Source organism: Schistocerca serialis, chromosome 1 (genome assembly GCF_023864345.2).
Source record: "Schistocerca serialis cubense isolate TAMUIC-IGC-003099 chromosome 1, iqSchSeri2.2, whole genome shotgun sequence".
Classification (NCBI taxonomy): domain Eukaryota; kingdom Metazoa; phylum Arthropoda; class Insecta; order Orthoptera; family Acrididae; genus Schistocerca; species Schistocerca serialis.
The window spans coordinates 428096203-428115314 of NC_064638.1; the positions used below are offsets into that span (position 1 = coordinate 428096203).

Below are 19112 nucleotides of genomic sequence, written 5' to 3' on the forward strand. Positions count from 1 at the left end.
TTTCTACCATATGGCCAATTATTTCCACCTGGAACCTCGGTGTGTGAAGTGCATGTTGTGTCTGCCTGCCGTACGTTTGTTAGGTGTCACACTCTTACAGTGAGTGGATAGCCAAATAGCACATTTTATCCTGTGAGTGTCCATTCCACTGTGCAAATTCTCAATGTCTCCATCTACGTGATTACTCTGCTATTCACAATGAAGCGCCTGACAGAGGTTTCAATGAACCACCTTCGTGTTGTCTCTCTACCATTCCACTCTCAAACGGCGCGCTGGAAAAGCGAGCACTTAAATTTTTCTGTGCGAGCCTTGATTTCTCTCATTTTATCGTGATGATAATTTTTCCCTGTGTAGGTGGGTGCCAACAGAATCTTTTCGCAATCAAAGGAGAAAACTGGTGATTGAAATTTCATTAGAAGATCCCGTCGCAACGAAAAACGCCTTTGTTTTAAGGATTGCCGCTCCAATTCGCGTATCATGTCTGTGACACTATCTCCCCTACTTCGCGACAATACAAAATGAGCTGCCTTTCTTTGTGCTTCTTCGATATCACCCGTCAGTCCCACCTGATGGGGATCCCACACCGCAGAGCAGTACTCCAGAATAAGGCGGACAAACACGGTGTAAGCCATCTCTTTAGTAGACCTGTTGCACGTTTTAAGTGTTTTGCAATGAATCGCAGTCTTTGGTTTACTCTACCCACAACACTGTCTATGTGACCGTTCCAATTTAGTTTATTTGTAATTGTAATCCCTAAGTATTTAATGGATTACACAGCTTTCAGGTTTGTGTGACTTACCGCGTAATCGAAATTTAGCGGATTTCTTTTAGTACTCAGGTGAATAACTTCACACTTTTCTTTATTCAGGGTCAACTGCCACTTTTCTCACCATGCAGATTTCGTATTTAAATCATTTTGCAATTCGCTTTGGTCATCTGGTGACTTTAAAAGAGGCAAATGACAGCATCATCTGCAAACAATCTAAGAGGGCTACTCAGATTGTCTCCTATGTTGTTAATATAGATCACGTACAATAGAGGGCCTACAACACTTCCTTGGGGAACGCCGGATATTACTTCTGTTTTACTCGATGACTTTTCGTCTATGTAAGCAGTAATAGACAGCTTACCTCGTTAGAGACACGATTGTTGTACATACGCTGTACGATGGACCTCCTAAAGAAGTCCTCAAACTCAAGGATCCCACGTTAGAGATTTGCCTCCCCATCATTAGGGCTTTTCGACAGTCTTTACGGTCCTCTGAGATACTGCAGGACCCTTCACTAGTGTTTGCGGCCTACCATACTCGCCGCAGCCACGTCCTGCTAATTCATCTGCAGCTGACAAAACCTCGACCAATGGCGACACCCACAATGGCTATTTCCGTGCAGCAACTGTTTTATCAATTAGCCATGGAAAAAGTGCTAGTATCGCTGGGGTAAATGTTCTTCCTGTGGCAAGACAAGACACAAAACGGTAGTCTGCTGACCGTCCTCAAGAAAAGTGTAGATTATACCCACATTGACTTTCCTTCCCCAGGATCTGACAAGAGGCCCAAAACCTACACTCCGCATGTGTTACATGTCCACAAGTGCTTCACATGTCTTACGGACATTTGTGTTGTTACAGAAACAATACTATCGAAGTGCAAAGTCAATTCACGGTTCGCTTTCAGTGTCATTCATCGGTCTTCATGACATCTTGGTGGTTAACATTGAAGGAGGCACAAACGTCCTTGGTTTCAACCTTTTTAACGCTTTGGGCTTGCAAGTATACGACTCCATCTACAGCGTTCACCCGTCAAGGGCAAACTCATACTTAAACGGCTTCCGTTCCACGTGCAAGTCAGTGTTTTCTCACCCTATCGTCGGCGTCACTGAATCTGAGGCTGATGTTACCCTCCTTCCAACGACAGTTTCTCGCTTCAGCACAGCTCGGAATATTATCTTCGCTCTCCAGAGTAAGCTACAGATACATCCAAAAAGAGGGGATTCTTATTGCAGTCACTAGGGTTCAGAGGACCACCCTGAGCTTATTGTGGAAAAACCGAGTGGAGCACTTCGGGTTTGTGGTGGCTTCAAGGTTACAGTTAACGCACAGTCAACCATGATATCTATCCAGTTCCGAAAGTGGATGATATAGCGAGCCTCACAGGCCGCAACGTTTTTGCTAAGAGTGATTTGTGAGATGCTTATCCTCATCTCTCTCTGGACGGGGCTTCACGTAAAATTCTGGTGACTGACATTCCATTTGGTCTATTCTGCTATAAAAGGCTTCCTTTTGGCATTGTCAGTGCGCCAGCTAGTTTTCAAAGGTACTTCAAACAGCTGACGTGGTATGTACCTGGCACAGTGAACTATTTGGACTCTTTTACTCTGTTTGCTATTGTTCAACAATTCAATCTGAAGTGTAACATTGACAAATGGTGTTTTTTTTTGGTCCTACAGGTGGAATATCTTGACCTTGACCATGTTTCTAGTGCTTCAGAAATGCTATCCACCTCACTGTACATTCAGGCTTTTATTCTTTCAAAGCTGATACCGTAGACACTTCTGGTTGCATGCTTGCGATTAACGGTGCCGTCGTGAAGTCGCACTTCAACCATGGTCCGTCTCAAGAAATAGGTGACCACTGCCAGGGCCCACAGGCGGCGATTTTTGGAAGAGAGCAACTCCCAGACGTCAGCGTAACTTCAGACGTCTGTAAAGTCAGTTATAGCCACAAAGTTTCCAAATTTCTCCAAAGAAAATACTGCTTCTCTATTGTACCATCAAATTCCTGACCTTTCTTCATTTTGTAAATCCGAGGACCAACAAAAATTCCAGGAATCAATTATTCCTGACTGATGAAGGGCAATTTCATAGAAAGGTACTTAAAGCAGGGTCTGTCTCGTGGAAGAACACATACAAACTGCTTTATTAGTCCCAGTTGTTTTTTATCTACAATATTCATGCAAGATGTTTTTAGTCCCAGGCGCAAAATTTCTCCGGTTGCACAAACATTTACACTCCATTGTTTTTGCTGTTATCACTTCTAAATCCCTCGTAACACATATCTTACGGCAAAATTCGAAGCAGCAGTGTTACATGGTGATAATAAGAATAACGGAAATTACCACGTTCTCACGTGGAGTATAGTTGTAGATTTACACTCCTGGAAATGGAAAAAAGAACACATTGACACCGGTGTGTCAGACCCACCATACTTGCTCCGGACACTGCGAGAGGGCTGTACAAGCAATGATCACACGCACGGCACAGCGGACACACCAGGAACCGCGGTGTTGGCCGTCGAATGGCGCTAGCTGCGCAGCATTTGTGCACCGCCGCCGTCAGTGTCAGCCAGTTTGCCGTGGCATACGGAGCTCCATCGCAGTCTTTAACACTGGTAGCATGCCGCGACAGCGTGGACGTGAACCGTATGTGCAGTTGACGGACTTCGAGCGAGGGCGTATGGTGGGCATGCGGGAGGCCGGGTGGACGTACCGCCGAATTGGTCAACACGTGGGGCGTGAGGTCTCCACAGTACATCGATGTTGTCGCCAGTGGTCGGCGGAAGGTGCACGTGCCCGTCGACCTGGGACCGGACCGCAGCGACGCACGGATGCACGCCAAGACCGTAGGATCCTACGCAGTGCCGTACGGGACCGCACCGCCACTTCCCAGCAAATTAGGGTCACTGTTGCTCCTGGGGTATCGGCGAGGACCATTCGCAACCGTCTCCATGAAGCTGGGCTACGGTCCCGCACACCGTTAGGCCGTCTTCCGCTCACGCCTCAACATCGTGCAGCCTGCCTCCAGTGGTGTCGCGACAGGCGTGAATGGAGGGACGAATGGAGACGTGTCGTCCTCAGCGATGAGAGTCGCTTCTGCCTTGGTGCCAATGATGGTCGTATGCGTGTTTAGCGCCGTGCAGGTGAGCGCCACAATCAGGACTGCATACGACCGAGGCACACAGGGCCAACACCCGGCATCATGGTGTGGGGAGCGATCTCCTACACTGGCCGTACACCACTGGTGATCGTCGAGGGGACACTGAATAGTGCACGGTACATCCAAACCGTCATCGAACCCATCGTTCTACCATTCCTAGACCGGCAAGGGAACTTGCTGTTCCAACAGGACAATGCACGTCCGCATGTATCCCGTGCCACGCAACGTGCTCTAGAAGGTGTAAGTCAACTACCCTGGCCAGCAAGATCTCCGGATCTGTCCCCCATTGAGCATGTTTGGGACTGGATGAAGCGTCGTCTCACGCGGTCTGCACGTCCAGCACGAACGCTGGTCCAACTGAGGCGCCAGGTGGAAATGGCATGGCAAGCCGTTCCACAGGACTACATCCAGCATCTCTACGATCGTCTCCATGGGAGAATAGCAGCCTGCATTGCTGCGAAAGGTGGATATACACTGTACTAGTGCCGACATTGTGCATGCTCTGTTGCCTGTGTCTATGTGCCTGTGGTTCTGTCAGTGTGATCATGTGATGTATCTGACCCCAGGAATGTGTCAATAAAGTTTCCCCTTCCTGGGACAATGAATTCACGGTGTTCTTATTTCAATTTCCAGGAGTGTATATACACTTGGTCCATTTGTGGTCACCAGCTAACAGCGAATATTTCGGTTTAACTTAACAGCACGTCTAATACGTGCTTATCACAGTCTTGGCAAGCCATGACCAGTCGCACGCCTAGTCTTATCGGGGAACGTAAGCGTGTCTGCCTCGGAAAAGTTCAGTTTTGGCTGTGGCGCAGTTGGTATTCTGCGCTGACGATGACACCATCGATGCTGCCTGCGATCGTAGCTCTTCTGGCAACGCTATGCTGTCCAACTGCGGCCCATTGTAAGTTCTATATAGGCAAATACACGGCATATCATCCAGTCTGAGCGAACATCTTGGACGGAATTGGCATCATTAAATGCCCGTCTACATAGTAAATACAGTTAGATAGTGGGAAGACTCATTTAGGCAACGGGGATGCGGTTGTTAATGTATTTCACCGTTGTGAGCGTAGAATATGGAAGACAGATTGTATGATAATACTGAAACATATCTGTCTAGGAGATACTGTTTCCGTCCCGAACGTAAAGACATGTAAGCCACTTGGGTATTATCTGTGGCCTTTTTTTTTTAAAGGTATGCATTTACTCTCTCCATGAATCATAGACCTTGCGGAGGTGATGTGACTACGTGCCTCATTGATGGAAGGAAGATTAAGGCTTAGCATCCATCCACATAGATACAATCAGAAACAGTGCACAAGCTTGGACTATTTCAAGGATGGGGACGAAAATCGGCCGTGCCCTTTCAAGGGAACCATCCTGGCATTTTTCTGGACTGATTTACTGAAATCCCAGGAAACCTAAAACTGGATGGCCTGTGTGCTAATCATTGCGATAACTCCCTCGGTTGCTTCAGCCATGTGCAGGTAGCTGTACCACTGTTGTAGTCACAATGGAGGCGTATCTGTGGGTAGGTCAGATTAACCTATGGTCCCTGAAGAGGGGCAGCAGTCTCTTCAGTGCTTACAGGGGCAACAGTTCCTCAGATCTCCTGATGTGGCCTTGTAAAGTTATCCAGCATGGCCTTGCCATACAGGTACTGTGAACGGCTGAGCAAAGAGGAACTACATCCGTTATTTTTACTGGATGCATACCTTTCTACTGTATGGTTAAATGTTGCCATTTACTTTGTTACAATATTCTACATCTACATCTACATCCATACTCCGCAAGCCACCTGACGGTGTGTGGCGGACGGTACTTTGAGTACCTCTATCGGTTCTCCCTTCTATTCCAGTCTCGTATTGTTCGTGGAAAGAAAGATTGTCGGTACGCCTCTGTGTGGGCTCTAATCTCTCTGATTTTATCCTCACTGTCTCTTCGCGAGACATACGTAGGAGGGAGCAATATACTGCTTGACTCCTCGGTGAAGGTATGTTCTAGAAACTTCAACAAAAGCCCGCACCGAGGTACTGAGCATCTCTCCTGCAGAGTCTTCCACTGGAGTTAATCTATCAGCTCCGTAACGCTTTCGCGATTACTAAATGATACTGTATCGAAGCGCGCTGCTCTCCGTTGGATCTTCTCTCTCTCTTCTATCAACCCTATCTGGTACGGATCCCACAATGGTGAGCAATATTCAAGCAGTGGGCGAACAAGCGTACTGTAACCTACTTCCTTTGTTTTCGGATTGCATTTCCTTAGAATTCTTCCAATGAATCTGTCTGGCATCTACTTTACCACCGATCAACTTTATATGATCATTCCATTTTAAATCACTCCTAATGCCTACTCCCAGATAATTTATGGAATTAACTGCTTCCAGTTGCTGACCTGCTATATTGTAGCTAAATAATAAAGGATCTTTCTTTCTATGTATTCGCAGCACATTACACTTGTCTACATTGAGATACAATTGCCATTCCCTGCACCATGCATCAATTCGTTGCAGATTCTCCTGCATTTCAGTACAATTTTCCATTGTTACAACCTCTCGATACACCACAGCACCATCTGCAAAAAGCCTCAGTGAACTTCCGATGTCATCCACAAGGTCATTTATGTATATTGTGAATAGCAACGGTCCTACGACACTGCCCTGCGGCACACCTGAAATCACTCTTACTTCGGAAGACTTCTCTCCATTGAGAATGACATGCTGCGTTCTGTTATCTAGGAACTCTTCAATCCAATCACACAATTGGTCTGATAGTCCATATGCCCTTACTTTGTTCATTAAACGACTGTGGGGGACTGTATCCAACGCCTTGCGGAAGTCAAGAAACTCTGCATCTACCTGGGAACCCGTGTCTATGGCCCTCTGAGTCTCGTGGACGAATAGCGCGAGCTGGGTTTCACACGATCGTCTTATTCGAAACCCATGCTGATTCCTACAGAGTAGATTGCTAGTCTCCAGAAAAGTCATTATGCTAGAACATAACACGTGTTCCAAAATTCTACAGCCAATCGACGTTACATCTACATCTACATTTATACTCCGCAAGCCACCCAACGGTGTGTGGCGGAGGGCACTTTACGTGCCACTGTCATTACCTCCCTTTTCTGTTCCAGTCGCGTATGGTTCGCGGGAAGAACGACTGTCTGAAAGCCTCCGTGCGCGCACGAATCTTTCTAATTTTACTTTCGTGATCTCCTCGGGAGGTATAAGTAGGGGGAAGCAATATATTCGATACCTCATCCAGAAACGGACCCTCTCGAAACCTGGCGAGGAAGCTACCCCGCGATGCAGAGCGCCTCTCTTGCAGAGTCTGCCACTTGAGTTTGCTAAACATCTCCGTAACGCTATCACGGTTACCAAATAACACTGTGACGAAACGCGTCGCTCTTCTTTGGATATTCTCTATCTCCTCCGTCAAACCGATCTGGTACGGATCCCATACTGATGAGCAATACTCAAGTATAGGTCGAACGAGTGTTTTGTAAGCCACCTCCTTTGTTGATGGACTACATTTCCTAAGGACTCTCCCAATGAATCTCAGCCTGGTACCCGCCTTACCAACAATTTAATATGATAATTCCACTTCAAATCGTTCCGCACGCATACTCCCAGACATTTTACAGAAGTAACTGCTACCAGTGTTTGTTCCGTTATCATATAATCATACAATAAAGGATCCTTCTTTCTATGTATTCGCTATACATTACATTTGTCTATGTTAAGGGTCAGTTGCCACTCCCTGCACCAAGTGCCTATCCGCTGCAGATCTTCCTGCATTTCGCTACAACTTTCTAATGCTGCAACTTCTCTGTATACTACAGCATCATCCGCGAAAAGCCGTTGGAACTTCCGACACTATCTAATAGGTCATTTATATATATTGTGAAAAGCAATGGTCCCATAACACTCCCCTGTGGCACGCCAGAGGTTACTTTAACGTCTGTAGACGTCTATCCATTGATAACAACATACTGTGTTCTGTTTGCTAAAAACTCTTCAATCCAGCCACACAGCTGGTCTGATATTCCGTAGGCTCTTACTTTGTTTATCAGGCGACAGTGCGGAACTGTATCGAACGCCTTCCGGAAGTCAAGGAAAATAGCATCTACCTGGGAGCCTGTATCTAATATTTTCTGGGTCTCATGAACAAATAAAGGGAGTTGGGTCTCACACGATCGCTGTTTCCGGAATCCATGTTGATTCCTATAGAGTGGATTCTGGGTTTCCAAAAAAGACATGATACTCGAGCAAAAAACATGTTCTGAAATTCTACAACAGGTCGATGTCAGAGATATAGGTCTATAGTTTTGCGCATCTGCTCGACGACCCTTCTTGAAGACTGGGACTACCTGTGCTCTTTTCCAATCATTTGGAAGCTTCCGTTCCTCTAGAGACTTGCGGTACACGGCTGTTAGAAGGGGGGCAAGTTCTTTCGCGTACTCTGTGTAGAATCGAATTGGTATCCCGTCAGGTCCAGTGGACTTGCCTCTGTTGAGTGATTCCAGTTGCTTTTTTATTCCTTGGACACTTATTTCGATGTCAGCCATTTTTTCGTTTGTGCGAGGATTTAGAGAAGGAACTGCAGTGCGGTCTTCCTCTGTGAAACAGCTTCGGAAAGAGGTGTTTAGTATTTCAACTTTACGCTTGTCATCCTCTGTTTCAATGCCATCATCATCCCGGAGTGTCTGGATATTCTGTTTCGAGCCACTTACTGATTTAACGTAAGACCAGAACTTCCTAGGATTTTCTGTCAAGTCGGTACATAGAATTTTACTTCCGAATTCACTGAACGCTTCACGCATAACCCTCCTTACGCTAACTTTGACATCGTTTAGCTTCTGTTGGTCTGAGAGGTTTTGGCTGCGTTTAAACTTGGAGTGAAGCTCTCTTTGCTTTCGCAGTAGTTTCCTAACTTTGTTGTTGTACCACGGTGGGTTTTTCCCGTCCCTCACAGTTTTACTCGGCACGTACCTGTCTAAAACGCATTTTACGATTGCCTTGAACTTTTTCCATGAACACTCAACATTGTCAGTGTCGGAACAGAGATTTTCGTTTTGATCTGTTAGGTAGTCTGAAATCTGCCTCGTATTACTTTTGCTAAACAGATAAACCTTCCTTACTTTTTTAAATTCCTATTAACTTCCATATTCAGGGATGCTGCAGCGGCCTTATGATCACTGATTCCCTGTTCTGCGCTTACAGAGTCGAAAAGTTCGGGTCTGTTTGTTATCAGTAGGTCAAAGATGTTATCTCCACGAGTCGGTTCTCTGTTTAATTGCTCGAGGTAATTTTCGGATAGTGCACTCAGTATAATGTCACTCGATGCTCTGTCCCTACCACTCGTCCTAAACATCTGAGTGTCCCAGTCTATATCTGATAAATTGAAATCTCAACCTAAGACTATAACATGCTGAGAAAATTTATGTGAAATGTATCCCAAATTTTCTCTCACTTGTTCTGCCACTAATGCTGCTGAGTCGGGAGGTCGGTAAAAGGAGCCAATTATTAACCTAGCTCGGTTGTTGAGTGTCACCTCCACCCATAATAATTCACAGGAACTATCCACTTATACTTCACTACAGGATAAACTACTACTAACAGCGACAAACACGCCACCACCGGTTGCATGCAATCTATCCTCTCCAAACACTGTCTGTGCCTTTGTAGAAATTTCGGCAGGATTTATCTCTGGTTTCAGCCAGCTTTCTGTACCTATAACGATTTCAGCTTCGGTGCTTTCTATCAGCGCTTGAAGTTCCGGTACTTTACCAATGCAGCTTCGACAGTTTACAATTACAATACCGATTGCTGCGTGGTCCCCGCATGTCCTGACTTTGCCCCGCACTCTTTGAGGCTGTTGCCCTTTCTGTACTTGCCCGAGGCCATCTAACCTAAAAAACCGCCCAGTCCACGCCAAACAACCCCTGCTACCCGTGTAGCCGCTTGCTGCGTGTAGTGGACTCCTGACCTATCCAGCGGAACCCGAAAGCCCACCACCCTATGGCGCAAGTCGAGGAATCAGCAGCCTACACGGTCGCAGAACCGTCTCAGCCTCTGATTCAGACCCTCCACTCGGCTCTGTACCAAAGGTCCGCAGTCAGTCCTGTCGACGATGCTGCAGATGGTGAGCTCTGCTTTCATCCCGCTAGCGAGACTGGCAGTCTTCACCAAATCAGATAGCCGCCGGAAGCCAGAGAGGATTTCCTCCGATCCATAGCGACACACATCATTGGTGCCGACATGAGCGACCACCTGCAGATGGGTGCACCCTGTACCCTTCATGGCATCTGGAAGGTCCCTTTCCACATCGGAATGACTCCCCCCGGTATGCACACGGAGTGCACATTGGTTTTCTTCCCTTCTCTTGCTGCCATATCCCTATGGGGCCCCATTACATACCTGACATTGGAGCTCCCAACTACCAGTAAACCCACCCTCTGCGACCGCCCGGATTCACCCTCTGTGACTGCCCGGATCTTGCAGACTGAGGGGCAACTTCTGGAACAGGACAAGCAGCCATGTCTGGCCGAAGATCTGTATCAGCCTGACACAGAGCCTGAAACCGGTTCGTCAGACAAACTGGAGAGGCCTTCCGTTCAACCCTCCGGAATGTCTTTCGCCCCCTGCCACACCTCGAGACGACCTCCCACTCTACCACAGGTGAGGGATCAGCCTCAATGTGGGCAGTATCTCGGGCAGCCACAGTCTTAGTCCGATGGGGGGATGCGTGGGACGAGCTGGCCGTCCCCGACAATCCCCCATCTGGACCCCCACAGTGATGCCCATTGGCAACAGCCTCAAGCTGTATGACCGAAGCCAACACTGCCTGAAGCTGGGAGCGAAGGGATGCCAACTCAGCCTGCATCCGAACACAGCAGTTGCAATCCCTATCCATGCTAAAAACTGTTGTGCAAAGAACGTCTGAACTAATCTACAGAGAGCACAAACAAATCGACACAAAATTTAAACGGTTATTAAAATACAAGATTGCCTAGTAAATGCAGTAATGCTGCTACTTGCGCATTGTTGACACACTACTCTGCGGCGGAAGGAGACTACGCGATTTTACACTATTCAGGTACTAAAACGCGATGCTACAACTCTCAAATACTATAATACGCCCGAAATTTATGAATTAAACAATGCAAGTACCACAAACACGCAAAGAAATTAAGAATTAAACTATGTAACAAATAAGTGAGCTAGGAGTATACGACTTCCTGCTGGCAGCTGCTTATCCAACGGCGACAGGGAGCACACGTTAGAGATATAGGTCTATAGTTTGACGTCCCTTCTTGAAAACGGGGATGACCTCTGCCCCTTTCCAATCCTTTGGAACGCTACGCTCTTCTAGAGACCTACGGTACACCGCTGCAAGAAGGGGGGGGGGGGGGGGGGGGGCAAAATCCTCGCGTACTGGTATCCCATCAGGTCCAGCGGCCTTTCCTCTTTTGAGCGATTTTAATTGCTTTTCTATCCCTCTGTCATCTATTTCGATATTTACCACTTTGTCATCTGTGCGAAAATCTAGAGAAGGAACTACAGTGCAGTCTTCCTCTGTGAAACAGCTTTGGAAAAAGACATTTAGCATTTCGGCCTTTAGTCTGTCATCCTCTGTTTCAGTACCACTTTGGTCACAGAGTGTCTGGACATTTTGTTTTGATCCACCTACCGCTTTGACATAAGACCAAAATTTCGTAGGATTTTCTGCCAAGTCAGTACATATAACTTTACTTTCGAACTCATTGAACGCCTCTCGCATAGCCTTCCTCACACTAGATTTCGCTTCGCGTAATTTTTGTTTGTCTGCAAGGCTTTGGCTATGTTTATGTTTGCTGTGAAGTTCCCTTTGCAGTTTTCTAACTCGGTTGTTGTACCACGGTGGCTCTTTTCCATCTCTTACGATCTTGCTTGGCACATACTCATCTAATGCATATTGTAAGATGGTTTTGAACTTTGTCCACTGATCCTCAACACTATCTGTACTTGAGACAACTTTCGTGTTGAGCCGTCAAGTACTCTGAAATGTGCTTTTTGTCACTTTTGCTAAACAGAAAAATCTTCCTACCTTTTTAATATTTCTATTTACGGCTGAAATCATCGATGCAGTAACCGCTTTATGATCGCTGATTCCCTGTTCTGCGTTAACTGTTTCAAATAGTTCGGGTCTGTTTGTCACCAGAAGGTCTAATATGCTATCACCACGAGTCGGTCCTCTGTTTAAGTGCTCAAGGTAGTTTTCAGATAATGCACTTAAAAAATTTCACTGGATTCTTTATCCCTGCCACCCGTTATAAACGTTTGATTCTCCCAGTCTACTAAGTCATGGCTATAAAATATTGTCACGAATTATTTACAGAATAATGAATGAAATACCGTAACCGATAGAAACCGAAATCGGGGAAGATCAATTTGGGTTCCGAAAAATGTGGGAACACATGTGGCAATATTCCCCGAGCGACTTACACTACTGGCCATTAAAATTGCTACACCAAGAAGAAATGCAGATGATAAACGGGTATTCATTGGACAAATATATTATACTGGAACTAACATGTGATTACATTTTCACGCAATTTGGTTGCATATATACTGAGAAATCAGTACCCAGAACAACCACCTCTGGCCGTAAAAACAGCCTTGATACGCCTGGGCATTGAGTCAAACAGAGCTTGGATGGCGTGCACAGGTACAGCTGCCCATGCAGCTTCAACACGATACCACAGTTCATCAAGAGTAGTGACTGGCGTATTGTGACGAGCCAGTTGCTCGGCCATCATTGACCAGACGTTTTCAATTGGTGAGAGATTTGGACAGTGTGGTGTCACCGCCAGACACCACACTTGCTAGGTGGTAGCCTTTAAATCGGCTGCGGTCCGGTAGTATACGTCTGACCCGCGTGTCGCCACTATCAGTGATTGCAGACCGAGCGCCGCCACACGGCAGGTCTAGAGAGGCTTCCTAGCACTCGCCCAGTTGTACAGCCGACTTTGCTAGCGATGGTTCACTGACAAATTACGTTCTCATTTGCCGAGACGATAGTTAGCATAGCCTTCAGCTACGTCATTTGCTACGACCTAGCAAGGCGCCATTATCATTTGCTATTTATCTTGTGATGCATGTACCGTCAAGAGCGATGTTCACCAATTACGGATTAAAGTTAAGTATTCCAGAAGCTACGTACCTTTTTTGCTAGTCTCAAGACATTGTCCAGTTCCAGACCTCACGCCAGCCTGCGTGAGCTTAACGCGTGCCTTTCGGCTACCGGTCATAGTGGATTGGCTGTCTGGCCAGTCCACAACAGACAGTATGCTGGCCAGGGCAGCAGTCGAACATTTTCTGTATCCAGAAAGGCCCCGTACAGGACCTGCAACATGCGGTCGTGCATTATCGTGCTGAAATGTAGGGAGCGAATGAAGAGTAGTCACGGGTCGTATCTCATCTGAAATGTAACGTCCACTGTTCAAAGTGCCCTCAATGCGAACAAGAGGTGACCGAGACGTGCAACCAATGGCACTCCATACCATAACGCACGGTGATACGCCAGTATGGCGATGACGAATACACGCTTTCACTGTGCGTTCACCGCGATGTCGCCAAACACGGATGCGACCATCATGATGCTGTAAACAGAACCTGGATTCATCCGACAAAATGACGTTTTGCCATTCGTGCACCCAGGTTCGTCGTTGAGTACACCATCGCAGGCGCTCCTGTCAGTGATGCAGCGCCAAGGGTAACCGCAGCCATGGTCTCCGAGATGATAGTCCATGCTGCTGCAAACGTCGTCGAACTGTTCGTGCAGATGGTTGTTGTCTTGCAAACGTACCCATCTGTTGATTCAGGGATCGAGACGTGGCTGCACGATCCGTTACAGCCATGCGGATAACATGCCTGTCATCTCGTCTGCTAGTGATACGAGCCTGTTGCGATCCAGCACGACGTTCCTTATTACCCTCCTGAACCCACCTATTCCATATTCTGCTAACAGTCATTGGATCTCGACCAACGCGAGCAGCAATGTCGCGATACGATAAACCGCAATCGCGATCGGCTACAATCCGACCTTTATCAAAGTCGGGAACGTGATGGTACGCATTTCTCCTCATTACACGAAGCATCACAACAACGTTTCACCAGGCAACGCCGATCAACTGCTGTTTGTGTATGAGAAATCGGTCGGAAACTTTCCTCACGTCAGCACGTTATAGGTGTCGCCACCAGCGCCAACCTTGTGTGAATGCTCTGAAAAGCTAATCATTTGCATATCATAGCGTTGTCTTCCTGTCGGTTAAATTTCGCGTCTGTAGCACGTCATCTTCGTCGTGTAGCAATTTTAATGGCCAGTAGTGTATTTTACAAGATATGTCAGAGAAAGATAAAATTGCGTTTACACCATTTGTAGATATAGAAAAATTTAGAAAAAGTTGAATGCAATACACTCTTTGGTATTCTAAAGATAGTATGGATAAAGTACAGGGAGAGAAATGTTTTATAGCACTTGCTCAAAAACCAGACTTCTTTTATGCGTATCGATAGACGTAAAGGAAAGAACTAGAGCGGAGGCTGTGAAACAGGCATGTAGAATATACTCGAAATTATTCAATCTGTACATTGAGCAAGCAGTAAAGGAAATAGGAGAAATTTGGGAAGAGAATTAAAGTTCAGGGAGAAGAAATTAAAACTTTGAGACTTGACGACGATACTGTAATTGTGTAAGGGGAAGAGCAGTTGAACGGAATGGATAGTACCTTGAATAGAAGTTAGATGAACAGTAAAAAAAGTGAAAGAAGGATGTTGGAATGATGCCGAATTAAATCAGCCGATGGTGACAAATAGACAAGGAAATGAAACACTAAAATGACTTGACCATTTTTGCTGTTTAGACAGTAGGATAACTGATGATGACCGAAGTAGAGTGGATATAAAATGCAGTCTAGTTATAGGAAGAAAATAATTTCTGAAAAAGAAGAATTAGTTAACATCTAATATAAATTTAAATGTTAGGGATTGTTTACTGAAGGTATTTAGCAGTGTACAGAAGTTTAACGCATATGACAAGCAGTTTGGGCAGGAACAGAATAGAGGTTTTAAAATGCGGCGAGACTGAAGAATGCTGAAGATTGGAAGGAGAATATTGAGTAACTAATTTAGAGAAATTAAAGCGAACCCAGGAAAAATAAATTTGTGATACAACTTGGCTAAAGCAAGGGATAAGTTGATAGGACACATTAGGGCATCTGGGAGTTTCCAGTTTGGTAATAAAGGAAAGTGTGGGGAATATAAATTGTGCAGGAAGATAGAGGGATGAACATAGTAAGAAAGTTGAAATGGATGTGATTCCAGTAGTTATGCGGAGATGAAGAGGTCTGAACAGGTTATACTAGCGTGGAGAGTTGCATCAAGCCAGTCTACGAACTGAATATCATTACAACAAAACAATAACAAGCATTGCTTCCACTAATAGTAATATAAGTCATTCCGTAGAGTTTACTGTGCCATGAAACTTCATCATAATTATCGTTAGTCACTTTACTTTCACCGTTGCATAGATACCTCCTCCAGATATTCTCATTCACTACAGTCTTGCACCTTATGCATATTTCTCCTCGTATTTTCGAATGTCCTTTACCGACCTTTTACGTCTGTTCTTTTCTTATCTGTTGAACTCTTTCACATAATTTCCTCAGTCCATCACACATCCTTTAGCCTACAAAATCCATCATATTTTCATCAGATTCATAATTAGGTCATCCACTCCACATTCCCCTGATTCATTAATTTCTTATCCTATCTTTTAAAACATTTTCCTAGGAGACTGTGTCTACTATTCACTATGCAGCCTTCAAGTTTTGAACGGATTTCCGTGTCAAAACACATTCCGTTTCAGACACATGTAGCTTATTTACTCTTATCCTACTATCAGCTCTCGAAGCCATCATCAATTTCGGTGTATTCTTTTTATAGCCACTTAAGTCATTATCTTCATCTATCCTGGATGCTGAAATTCGTCAACTCGTTCTGTGTTCTAGTTTGTTACATTGTATTATTTTACATTAGATGTATAGAGTACTTTATTTACATAATAAATTATTTATTAGTCTACTTTCAAATTTGCTTAATTATGTTGTACTATTTGTTGCTCAGATTTATCTGCGTTAGAGGTAAATAACACATCATCAACAAAACCGAGGTGTTCTGTTAACAAATATTTATTCTTCGTGTCTCCAGTTACAAACCTCACATCACTCCCAAGGACTGCTCTGATAATAGTTTCTATGGTGTGGAAAGCCCTTACCCAACTGAATTGTTAGTTCGGAAATACCCATTATACTGCTGAAGTTTAATAAGAAATTGAGAATTGCTGTGTGTGTTTGTAATTATTCATTATATTAACACTGTTTGAATTAATCACTTATTTGTTAAGGGATACAGGTACAGATTTTTTTAAGTTGAGTAAAAAGCTTCCTGAAGATCTTTGTATTCCTGTCAGTGATAAACAATGTTCATTACTCCTTTCTACTATTTGAATCACGAGTCACAAATGGTCCCTTGCACTATATCGACTTCTGAAACAAGCTTCTGCTTTGTTTAATTTAAATCCGATGGTCATTTTACAATTCTAATAATTTATTTAAATTTTTGTGTATTACGGAATTCACTTATAGGTCTGTGGCTTTCATATCTTGTCTTTCTTGTGAAATACATCCTTTACAACATCGTTTAAGCTTTGATGAATTGCCTAGCTTCAAAGACATCTCATTTGCAAGTTAATTTTTTTATCATCTTTCTTCAAGCTTTAGTTATTTCTAGTGAAACAGCACCACCTTGGGACACCTTTGCTTGCTGCAGCGACTCTTTCCTCAGTTCATAGAAAATATTTATTTGGTACGCCGTGTTGTTCTGAAAATTCTGCGATGTCTGCGTATCACAATGAGTCACACCTTGATTTCATTCTAATAAATGTTCTGGAGGAAATATAAGAATCAAAAAGCGAAAACATTAAAATTTAGATAGTTACATTTACTTATCTCCGAATATTTCAAGTCATCTGAAAATTTTGTGCCATACTCGGTGTCGAACATTTATTTCCTTCTTATTTAGAGCAGCCTCAGAAATTTATCTCTTGTAACTAGAATCGATGAGCTCTTCTTCTGTGGAAAGAGTAACATAGATCTTAGAGAACTCGCACTAGCGCATTTTCCTTTCCTTCGATCACAGCTAGATAGCTGATATACGGACCAAAAATCATATCTCGATCCTAAAGCAAAATAAAGGTCGCTCTCTGCACTGACTACTTGAGTACGCAGGCAGGACTAAATGCAAACTTCGCTGCCACTGATGTTTCCATCAGTTATTTCCAGACACTACTACCAAAGGTACTCCCCTATATGTGGTAACAACCCTACTGAAGGATTGGAGATGGTGGAGGACTGTGGCATACAGTGCCAGAGAGGATACACTATTGTGCCAATACATTGTGAGCACTTTTTCAGTAACGTGTTGGCCTACTTTTGGAACGAAATACGGCGGCAACTCCGCGTACACGGATTCAAGTCCCTGGCAGGTTTCCGAAGGTATATCGCGCCATATGTTTGCGCACTGGTCACACAGTTTTCGTAAATTCTGTAAATTACGAGCCGGTGGTTTGGGGGCATGGTGCTGGCACCAGATAGTGTCGAAGGTGTGTTCGGTTGGGTTCAGCTCAGGCGAATTTGGTGGGCAACACATCAAATGACTGTCATACTCCTCAAACCGCTGTAGAATGGTTATAGCTTTGTGACGGTGTTATTCTGCTGGAAGATGCCATCTACTACAGATCGCCACCTATCCCGCTTTTCAGAGCGGGCCATCCTCTTTGATGTGATCTGGACGTAAAACACTTAGCCGCTTGCTCATGGTTTCACTGTCCTTCAAGCACTTTCGAGGAGGAGAAGATTAGTGTTTAACGTCCCATTGACAATGAGGTCATTAGAGATGGAGCAGAAGTTCGGATTAGGGAAGGACTGGGAAGGAAATCGATCGGGCCCGTCAGAGGAACCATCCCAGAATTTCCCTGAAGCGATGGCTAGGCGCAGGTTTGAACCGTCGTCTTTCCAAATGCGAGTCCAGTGTGCTAACCACTGCTCCACATCGCTCGGACCACTTTCGATAGATGCTCACGAAATAATATTCAAACAGCCGATCGACTTTGCCTTTTCTGGGGTGCTCGTTCTCATGTCACGCCATAACAATCTGCAATTCGTCGGAGTCGCTCATGGTAGATGATTTCTCCATTTGCTGCCTGTGTCGTCGCTAGAATGGTTTCCCAAATACAGCGCATCTTCCTCGCCATCTGTGGACCCCATGTCCCGGGGGTCTTGGAGTTCATCAACTGCTTAAGTTATGCTTCCGGTTATTAGCCTGATGTTGTTTGTCTTGTCTTCATTTTATTGTTGTGTCTTCCTATGTAAAAGTTTTCGTGCTTTACAACTGTACAGCTAATTCTTGCGGAGAAGATCGAGCCACCTCATTCGAGCATTGTGGTGGATTTTATTGCCCAGCAACCAGATTAACTGATGTATGACCACCTCGTTTTTGTGTAAAGTATGAGAGCATTCTATTAATCGCATCTGCAGAGAGAGAGAGAGAGAGAGAGAGAGAGAGAGAGAGAGAGAGAGAGAGAGAGAGAGAGAACTCCAATGATCTCGGTGATGTCTCTCGAAGAAAAGTCTCGTGAAAGGTGATAGACGGGCGTCAAGGTCCTGTTCTGCAAGCACTGTAGTTTCTTGATGCGCGTGTCTGAGGCATTATGCCAGGCTATGAAAGTATTTTCCATACTGCACGAGTTAGTGAGCTGTGTAGACCACAGCCGAGTCGTGACTGATTAGTGGACCCAGACTGATTAGTTGGTAAAGGACACAAAGTCTCCCTATTGATTTTCCTTATATTTCTTTAATATGTTTTCCCCAATTCAGCAGTTGATTCAAGGTAATGCTTAGATATGTTAGTCCTGGTACATGGATCGTCACCACCGCCGATCTACGGGTGCTACAAATCAATAGGGGTGCTGTTTCTTGGCTTTTCTTAGTATTAAACTGGAGACTACATTTCGTTGTCCAATCTGCTAGATTTTCGGCGGCAGATTGGAAGCGGTGCTAGGTGTTGACGCTTCT

General features: G+C 44.9%; 1 protein-coding gene across 1 annotated transcript in view; it reads left to right on the forward strand.

Moving 5' to 3' along the window:
* The first annotated feature begins 4764 nt into the window (after positions 1–4764).
* Positions 4765–19112, forward strand: part of LOC126457640 (uncharacterized) — a 72968-nt gene continuing 58620 nt past the window's right edge. The window contains exon 1 of the mRNA XM_050094115.1: positions 4765–4839. Within this exon, the coding sequence (XP_049950072.1) occupies positions 4770–4839 (70 nt within the window). The 5' untranslated portion in view covers positions 4765–4769. The remainder of the gene's footprint in view (positions 4840–19112) is intronic.